Genomic DNA, 9,576 nt, shown 5'->3' on the forward strand with positions numbered 1-9,576 from the left:
TCTCATCCACTTGATTTGCAGATGCTCCATATGCAAGCATTCGCAAGGCAACCATAATTTTTTGCTCTGGAAAAAGACCTAGAACACGAAAAGCATCCTCTTTTTGCACAAAATATGGATCATGGTTGCAAATAGCACTCATGATTTTGTTGAACAAATTTCGTTGCATTATAAAATGACATCTAAAAACATGATCAGGGAATACGCTGTTGCGAATAAAATAATCTTCCAAGAGATCTTTACCTCATCTTTCCCTTTTTCTATTGAAGTTTGCGGCACGTTTGAATTTGGCTATCTGACCCACAACTTCCATGACACGGCAGGAATGTGAGGCCATCTGCCTTCTATGGTCATCATTCGAGTCCTCCTCCATTGCGAAAGCCTCATCTCCACCTCCACCTTCCTCGAGATTGATCAATTCTTCTTGTTGTGCCAACAATCTTTTCTGTTGCTCCACAAATTATTTATGCACTCTTCTTGAAGAAGACATTGTAAAAAAAAAAAAACTCAAGATTTGAAAACCATGAAGAAGGATTTTGAGCTAAAAAGAAGGATTGAGTTTGGTGTGAGGATGGATGTAGAGATGTAGGGTTCATATGGATAAAAAAAGAAAGGATGAGGTTTTGGACAATGTCACGTGGCACTACGTGATTGGTTAAAAATCTTATCGAAATCTTGGCTAAATTATTCCAAACAGGAAGTGACACATGGCGCGTCGGGATTAGTTGAAAATCTTATTAGAAATCCATCCACAAAATAGTACGTTCGAATAATGAAACGTGGCGTAATAAGATTGGTTGAAAATCTTATCGTAATCTTGGCTAAATTATTGTAAACAGATAGTGTCACGTGGCGCATCGGGATTGGTTGCAAATCTTAGCGGAAATCTATTGACCAAATAGTACGTTCAGGTAATGACACGTGACGTTACGAGATTGGTTAAAAATCTTATCCGAAATTAAAACTATTTTATTTATTTATTCTTTTATAAAAAAATTTAAATGGGCCGGGTGCCAGCGCATTTTGTAGGGGTGGATATCGTTTGTGCCAGCGCATTTTTTTAGGGGTGGAGATGCTTTGGCCTACTACTGTTCGCTGGGGTCCATTACTATTCACTTAAGTGGATAAATACGCTGGGTGCTGACACAAAGTCTTTAGAGGTGGAATTGCTCTTAGGGACTCCTACCACCATCTTTGAGTACTCATTTAAGGACTTACATGGAATATTTGTGTCCCTAAAAGAATATTGCCTTCAATGAGAGAGTTCTTATAATAGAATCCTTAAATTTGAGGTTTTTACAATATTATGTGATAATTTAATTAGGTGCACATTTTTTGTTTATGTTAACATTAAGTTTTCGTAAAATATTTTTGTGAACATTTTAATCAAAAAAAAAAAAAATCAAATTCTTATTCATAGCTCATCTTGGAAAATGATGCAAGTCTAGGGGTAAGGACAAAGAGGAATGCATTTTTCTTCCGGCTTAGTAAATTCGTGTGTTTTAGTCTGCTATGCGATGGAGGTTTATCTAGTTCTGATTAATTTTTATGTATACTCTCTGTCCAGTGTCTGTTTTCCTTGTCCTCTAATTTTATAAGATAATGGTATGTAGGATGCTAGAAGATCGTTGATGAAGTATTTATAATGACACATCAAATACAAGAACTAATTGAGACCGTCCGCAAGAAAGGATACACTTTCACCTTCCTGCTATCCCTAACAAAGTTTATTTTTGTCATCCATGCCGAGGTAACAGTGTACCCTAGATCTTCCGAAGATTCCAGATATACGGAGAAATAGCTTAATCTCGTTGGGATATCCAAAATACAGGAAAAGAACCCTTCTTCTCCACCTAGAGTGGCAGATTCTGTATCGTGGCGATCTGGCAACTTAAATATGTAGAGTGGATGCAAACATACTAACCTTTTTTAAGATTGTTCTGTTTTGGACTTCTTCAGAGAAGTAGAAAGTTATTCTTGAAAGAAACAGAGTTTAGTTTTTGAACTTATTCCCGGCGGCAGCCTACAAGTACTCCAATCGTAGGCTAATGCCCCTTTTTTCATGATATTAGCTATTGTTTTAGCGGCATAAAGCATAACAACAGAGCTAAAGAAACTATTTTTCGACTAATATTTGAATGAACGTACTCATTTATTTTGCAGTAGTAGTGATACCAAGCCCCAACATCTAGCATCGGTTTGTAATAGGATTAGAGATAATCTCAATCTAAACAGATGATTGGTTTAACCCAAAATGGGTTTTCTAGCGGACAAACGTTTGCTGCTTCTTTTCATGGCGGTTCTTCTGTTATTCCTCAGAGATTTCTTCGGTTGGTTCCCAGTTTTCTGCCTTTTTGCTGCAGTCTTCTTCTCAGCCTCCGCCTCACATTCATCGCCTTCCAATTTCTTCCTCTTTAGAAGCTTAACAAGCCCTTCGAGTGCAGTATCAACATCTTCACTCTTCATCAGCTCTTCCGCAACATGCGCTGGAGTCACCTCCGTTTCCTTGAGTAAGTCTTGGATTTCTCCGTAGAGGTGATGGTGGTTATGGATGCCCAAGTAGTTCGAGGCCAAGAGTTTGAATCCGTGGTATGTGCAGTAGGACATGTGAATGTGCATGTCCATGCGCCCCGGCCGCAGAAGGGCGGGGTCTAGCCTGTCCTTGTGGTTAGTGGTAAAGATTATGATCCTCTCATCCCCACAGCTAGACCATAAGCCATCTATGAAGTTTAGTAGTCCAGATAGTGTTAACTGCAGGAAGCCAAAGACGTTAAGAGTTAAAATTCTTTTGTACTGAGTGCATTTTCCGGGGTTAATTAAAGCTGGAGAAAAAAGGGGTTTTTTATAGGGTTTTTTTATTTTGGGGACAACCAATAACGTTAGTGGATTAAATTGATAGTTGCTAGAAGGAGGGGATCAGTGGGAATCAAACCCGCACTAGGGTGCATAGACATGATTACTTTCCACCACTTTAGTACAACGCCATACTAGAATCTAACCATCTGATGCTCTAATACATCCACCGGTGCAGTGTAAAATTTTCGGAGTAAAAACAAGCGATTTTCTTTCTAAACCATTGGGAAAACAACAATCTTGAAGGGAAATAGAAAGAAAGCGACTTCCTACCAAACTCTGAGGGTGCTAGTGCTTCCCCCTTCGAATAAAAAAACAAAACAGCAGTGCATTAAGACAGTGAGGTGGGGTTGGTTAATTGTGAAAGTATCTATCTTTAAGGTTTTGTGAAATGCTTGGTGCTGCTGAGCTAGTTGTAAGATGCTATTGCTAATACAACCAATCGGATACTAATATAACCCTTAATTAAGATCCGCCAAATCACAAAGATCAGTTCAAAGCATTAAACTCAACAAATTTATATAAGGAAAAGATGACAAACCTGTACATCATGTTGCTTTTTTCCGTCTGTATGTCGACGATCGGGCAGATCAACGGTACAGTCAATGTCCTCGATCACAAGAATCGACCTGTTCGCCGTGCCCAGCAGCAGTTTTCTCAGGTCCGAGTCACGAAGAACGTTAGCCAGCTGCAGGTCATAGACATCAAACTTGAGATAATTAGCCATGGCTGCTACCAAGCTCGATTTTCCAGTGCCCGGAGGACCATACAACAAATACCCTCGTTTCCACGCCCTTCCTACTTTCTTGTAGAACTCCTTCCTCTTCACAAACCTGTTAAGATCATCGATAACCGCATTTTTGAGCTCTTGGTCCATGGCCAGAGTCTCGAACGTTGCAGGGTGTTCGAGATTGATGGACTCCCATTTGATGCCATTGTAAGGATAGTTGGAATTCAATGTATACATCTTCAATACCCTTTCTTCATCTTTCATTGCGTCGGCCCTTTCAAGAACATAAGGCACATAACATCCCAAAATTTTTTCTTTGTGCATCATGTGGAATGTTAGCTCAAAGTAGCGCTTTTCGGACCTTGGAGGAGGACATGGATCATTAGGGTTGTTCTGTTTGGACTCTGTACAAATAAAACTCCATTTGAGCTCAATCCCTTCATAGAAATCGACCAACTTCTCGCCCTTCTCGAGTCGGATTGTCAAGCTCTTCCCCTTGGGGCTCTTGCTAACTCTGATCCTCTCAGTGTTGGAGCTGATTTTCGTGCACAAATAAACCTCCGCAGCTTCGTAGACTTGGTTGCGCGACATTCCGCTTGATTCCTCTATGACTAGGGTGAGTTTAGGAGAATGAGTCTTGAAGAAGTATCTGATGGTAGATAAAAGGTAGCCCCTAACTGGTTGAGGAATGAGCTCGTTCGCCATGGACCGGAAGAGCATGATTGACGCTGCCATGGAGGCGTAGGCAGAGAACAACGACGACGGAGAAGGCATTTCTCTGGAGGACAACAAGTTCATGGTTACAAGCTTGTGTTTTCTCTCAAGTTTTTGTGTAGAGGAGAGGTGTGTGAATAATGACTATATAATATAACAAAAGTTTCTTCTTAGTTTGGAATTTTGAAGTAGTCAATAAAAATGTACATTTGTGGATGTGTGCGTGTGCGTGAGTGGATTCCAAAACAGAGATAGACCCCAGCATCCCATCATCCCATGTTTCTTCTTTCTTTCTTTCCATCCCATTCTAATTTAATATCTTCCTTTTTATGTCTCGTTTCGGTTTCTTCACTAGTTCAATTATTGTATTCAAACACTAGAAAAGGTAAAGCTAAGGTCAGTTTCCGAAAAGCTTCGAGCGCAAGTAATTGATGTAAAGTTCTTCCATACAACGTATATACACAAAGTTCCTCTCATCAAAATTAATTGCATGATAGGTACACGTCTAAAAACCATTTCACTACACTCTTTTCACAAGAAAAGTAAGTAAGAATGAAAGAAATTGGCGAGCCAAAGATTTGCTTCTACTTTTATCTTTTGGTGTTATGATTTATTACGGCAAAAGTTTTTGACACTCTTGAGTATCTTATGTTAAACAAATTAATGTTTAAAAACAACCGATTCATGATATAAAATATTTTGGAGCACCGTAGAAAATTTCATCATTATGGTAGGGAAAAAATTTGAGTTTGCAATCTTTGAGGGTCACGTGCTTGAATTTTGAGGTACAGGCTAAAGAGCCAACTTCATTTGGTTGAGAGGATATATGAGGATGTCATGCATATCTTCCTAAAGCCACCCATCCACTCTAGAGAAGAGTTTTTCTATAAAGAATCAAACTATATATCACTAAAATTATTACCATTAAACTGGGCCTGCAAAGATTGTCCTATGAAGGCCACGCTTTCTGATCGGAAACAATTTAGGCATTACATGTTAAACCAAAGTTACTTAATACCGGCATAAATCATTCCAAGAGAGATCTCGAAATGATCTTCTCAAAGATATAAAACTTGATTTAACGGTCTTCAATTATTCAGTTTAAACTAATAGATCAAATTTAATGCTCAAATATTTGTCGAACACTACGTATCACTGAATACTTAAAAAAAATATTGAAAATCCTACAACACACAAGTGAACAACAAAAGGTTAATGTTCTCTTTCTAAATGCATCATTTGAACAAATTGGGTTTTGCTTGGACTTTTTCTTACTTTTAACTTTATTAGCTTGGAGGGGTCTCCTTTTTTTTAGTGTCGTCATCCACAAAACCACAAACAACACAAACCACTTATCAAGACTATAACATGCATATTATATTGCTTAAAACTTGACTTATGGGGCACATCTTGCTACTTTCGGCGTGGAAGAGAGAAGTTCCTGATAAAGTTTACCAAGTAGAGAGTAATCCAAGTCAGTCGAGCACATTCTTTATTCACATCATTACATTCCCAACAGGATCCTTACGGGATATTTTTGGTGAGGGTATTAGAGATTCGTGAATTATGTTCATTTATCGTATATCGTGTAGTTAATTTTTATCAAGTACTGTTTATGTTTATTTTTAAATTAAAAACATTTAAAATGATTTCTGACCATACGATATACAATGAATATACGATGAATGAATAAGATTCACGGATCTTCGAGATCCTCACAAAGAGGATCCAACAAGGATCCGGACTCATTCCATTCACAATTCAACCATGAAACATATCAGGCTCAAATATTCTACCCATGATTCATACACATTACTATATACAGGGAGTACATTATCACACGCTCTTTTAGCCTCACACGAATAGAAAAAATAAACATGATTAAACATGGGCGTGTATAAAAAAAATAGTATGTTTGTGTTTATCGTTTCTTTAATGGGTTAGGATTCTGAGATACATATTTTTGGCACACATTTTTTTATGGGGTTTGTTTCGTAATGCATTTCAATGATCTAACGGTCTATCTCTCAAAGATCATATTTGTCTACCAAAAATACCCGACTTTGAAGATATATGACCGTTGGACAAAATTTTGTGTTTCTTTGTAGAACCGTATTTTTCTATTTTCTTTTACTACAAAGGAATGTCTCAATAGAGCTAGATTTGTCTAATTTTTTTTTTTACAAGAATGACCTGTGAATGAATTGAAATATAGACGGTTTGGATCCTTGAAAAAAATTATGGAATGAGAGCCACAAAAGCGTGTGTCAAAATATTGTCAAAAGCATGTGTCCTATATCATACCCCTTCTTTAACATCTAAACTACATGTTAATAAAACTCTCGTTGTCAACCAAAACTTCATAAAATTACCATTTTAGCCTACCTGTTAATAGAATTTTCTTTATCAACCAAAATTTTATTTTAAATTATATGTTAATAGAATTTTCTTTGTCAATCAAAACTTCATGAAGTTACCATTCTAAACCTCTCATCAAAATTGAACAAAAACAAAAAGCATGGGCAATTTTGTGATTACATACAACACAAATTTTTTGCTTTTTTTATTTATACAAACCTCACATCACAGCCATTTAAACATACTCCATCCATTTAAAAATTAAATAAAAAAAATTGCGAAGGTTTTCTTTAACGCCAGGTCTCCCACATCAACCCCTCCCGTTCTTCCACGCACATTTTTTTTTTCATTTAAAAAAAAAATGTTCGTTATTTTTTAACAAAGATGCCACTTAGGACTACTGTTTAAAAGTAAGAGATTTTATTGTCGAATCTTTTGGATTGCGAATTTCGATACTAAATTAGGATTTTATTGTCGAATCTTTTGGATTGCGAATAATCTTTTGGATTGCGAATTTCGATACTAAATTAGGAGATTTTATGTTAGAATCTTTTGGATTGCGAATTTCGATACTAAATTAGGTTGTCTATTGTGTGGCTTAATCAAAATCTCCATCCCTTAATGAAATTATGGTTCCATTATAAAATCAATTGACAATATAGGAAGTAGCCCAAGACCATATAAGCACATAGCAAACCTTGTTGCTCACCGATGTGGGACAACTCTCAACACACTTCCGCATGTGCGACGGATTTTCAAGCCTGCAAGTGGACAACCTGCTCTGATACCATGATGAAATTAGGATTCCACCATAAAACCAATTGACAATATAAGGAGTAGCCCAAGACTATATAAGCACATAACAAATCTTGTCTCTCATCAATGTGTAACAACTCTCAATATCCCCCAGTATAAAAATTTGATGTACTAAAAAAATGATATAATATTTTTATAACAGATAATTGACTAGTATATATATAAACCGCGTCTGAATAATCAGAACAGACTAAGCAAGTAGAAAACCGTGTCTAAATTGCTTCGAAACTAAGCAAAAAAATTGAAGTTAAAACGCCTCATTACTTCATATTTCTGCACATCTTGAAAAAAACACAATGTTTTCATTTCTCAATCTCAAAGAAATGCCAACAAACGCGTCCTCCTTGTTCTCAGCCTATGCCTCCTTCACTGCATTCATGATGTTGGTCCGCACAGCGGCCAACGAACTCATGAACCTTGTACCCGACAGGGTCCGGGCGTACATAGAATCTGTCCTTCTTCGTCTATTCACCCCTCTCTCGGCTTCCCATGACCTAACTCTCGTCATTGACGAGAACGCTGGCATGACAAGAAACGAAGTCTATGAGGCCGCGGATGTCTACCTCCAAACCAAGATCAGTCCCTCAAACGAACGTCTTCGGGTCAGCAAAACACCTCGACAGAAAATCATCAGCCTTGCCATCGAAAAAGGCCAAGAAGTCATCGATACCTTCGATAACATTGTTCTAAAATGGCGTTACATCTGCATTGAATCCAACAATAACTTTGGTGGTGATCAAAAGCGTCAGTTCGAGCTAATATTCCACAAGAGGCACAAGGACAAAGTCGTCCTATCCTACTTGCCTTACATGCTTGATCGAGCCAATGCAATTAAGGAACAAGACAAAGTTGTGAAAATTTATACACGAAATTCATATTCGCACTACAATGATGATGACAATGGGGACTGGGGTTCGATAAGTCTGGAGCACCCGGCTACGTTTGAAACAATGGCGATGGACCCCGAGCTTAAGACAATGATTAAAAATGATTTGGACAGGTTTGTGAGGCGGAGGGAGTTCTATAAGAAGGTGGGGAAGGCTTGGAAAAGAGGCTACTTATTGTACGGTCCTCCCGGCACCGGAAAATCTAGCTTGATCGCGGCCATGGCAAATTATCTCCATTTTAACATATATGATTTGGAGCTTTCTAGCATTTACAGCGACTCGGAGTTGAAGAGGATATTGTTGTCTACTACAAACCGTTCGATTTTGACAATTGAGGACATTGATTCCAGCATTGATGTCGAAAATCGTGAATCGGAGGAGCAGCAGCAAGCTTCTAAAACCAAATTGACGCTTTCGGGCCTATTGAACTTTATTGATGGTTTGTGGTCGAGCTGCGGTGACGAGAGAATTATTGTGTTCACTACCAACCACAAGGATCGGTTAGACCCTGCATTGTTGCGTCCCGGACGAATGGACGTGCACGTTCACTTGTCTTACTGCACGGCAAGTGGATTCAAGGTCTTGGCCTCGAACTACCTTGGCATTGGTGACGAAAACCCTCGTAGGCTTTGTGGGGAAATTGAAGGGTTGATAGAGAGCGCGGAGGTGACCCCTGCAGAGGTTGCTGAGGAGCTCATGAAGAGCGATGACGTTGATGTGGTGCTCGAAGGACTTGTCGGTTTCCTCAGATGTAAGAAGGCCGAGAGGCAGCGGAAAAAGGAGGAAGAAAGTAACCAAATTAAAGATCAGGAAGCAGCAATGCAGCAAACGGATGGTGATGACAATGCTGACGACGACGGCAGGGACTCGTTGGATTCGAAAACTCTGAATCTGATGTAATGGCTTGCGTAACTTGAACGACACAGACGTTAGGGTCTATTTTGCCGTCTTTGGTCAAAAGAATGACTTGTGCCAGTCAAAGAATTCGGTCTTTTTGGTCATATCAGAGAAAGTTCCGTTCGATGCATGAACAGCCAATGAGTTTCCTCCAAGTAGTTGAGTTTCCTTTGATGAGATGGTCCACTGTATACTGAATGACCGAGCATTTATAAATGGAATATATACTCCTGTATATCACATTATTTGAGCTCAATCCTTTCATAGAAATTGGATTTGGATTCTCTTCTGATCAATTATTATGAACCGTTAGATTTTTAT

General features: G+C 38.5%; 2 protein-coding genes across 2 annotated transcripts; one reads left to right on the top strand and one right to left on the bottom strand.

The window, feature by feature from the left end:
- Positions 1-2,041: 2,041 nt before the first annotated feature.
- LOC137747657 (AAA-ATPase At5g17760-like) lies at positions 2,042-4,465 on the bottom strand. The gene is made up of 2 exons (XM_068487799.1): positions 3,395-4,465; positions 2,042-2,751 (listed from the first exon to the last, which is right to left on the bottom strand). The coding sequence occupies exons 1-2, from the start codon at positions 4,379-4,381 to the stop codon at positions 2,245-2,247; spliced, it is 1,494 nt and encodes a 497-aa protein (XP_068343900.1). The 5' UTR covers positions 4,382-4,465; the 3' UTR covers positions 2,042-2,244.
- A 3,109-nt stretch (positions 4,466-7,574) lies between these two features.
- Positions 7,575-9,576, top strand: LOC137747610 (AAA-ATPase At2g18193-like). Its single transcript, XM_068487748.1, has one exon. The coding sequence runs from the start codon at positions 7,768-7,770 to the stop codon at positions 9,256-9,258; it is 1,491 nt and encodes a 496-aa protein (XP_068343849.1). The 5' UTR covers positions 7,575-7,767; the 3' UTR covers positions 9,259-9,576.

Source organism: Pyrus communis, chromosome 10 (genome assembly GCF_963583255.1).
Source record: "Pyrus communis chromosome 10, drPyrComm1.1, whole genome shotgun sequence".
Classification (NCBI taxonomy): Eukaryota; Viridiplantae; Streptophyta; class Magnoliopsida; order Rosales; family Rosaceae; genus Pyrus; species Pyrus communis.

Excerpts from the sequence above, each read along its gene's own strand:
- LOC137747657 (XM_068487799.1), bottom strand. The coding sequence starts at position 4,381 with ATGAACTTGTTGTCCTCCAGAGAAATGCCTTCTCCGTCGTCGTTGTTC. Across the intron at positions 2,752-3,394 it reads AAAAGCAACATGATGTACAG|TTAACACTATCTGGACTACT; the intron begins GTTTGTCATCTT and ends GGCTTCCTGCAG.
- LOC137747610 (XM_068487748.1), top strand. The coding sequence starts at position 7,768 with ATGTTTTCATTTCTCAATCTCAAAGAAATGCCAACAAACGCGTCCTCC.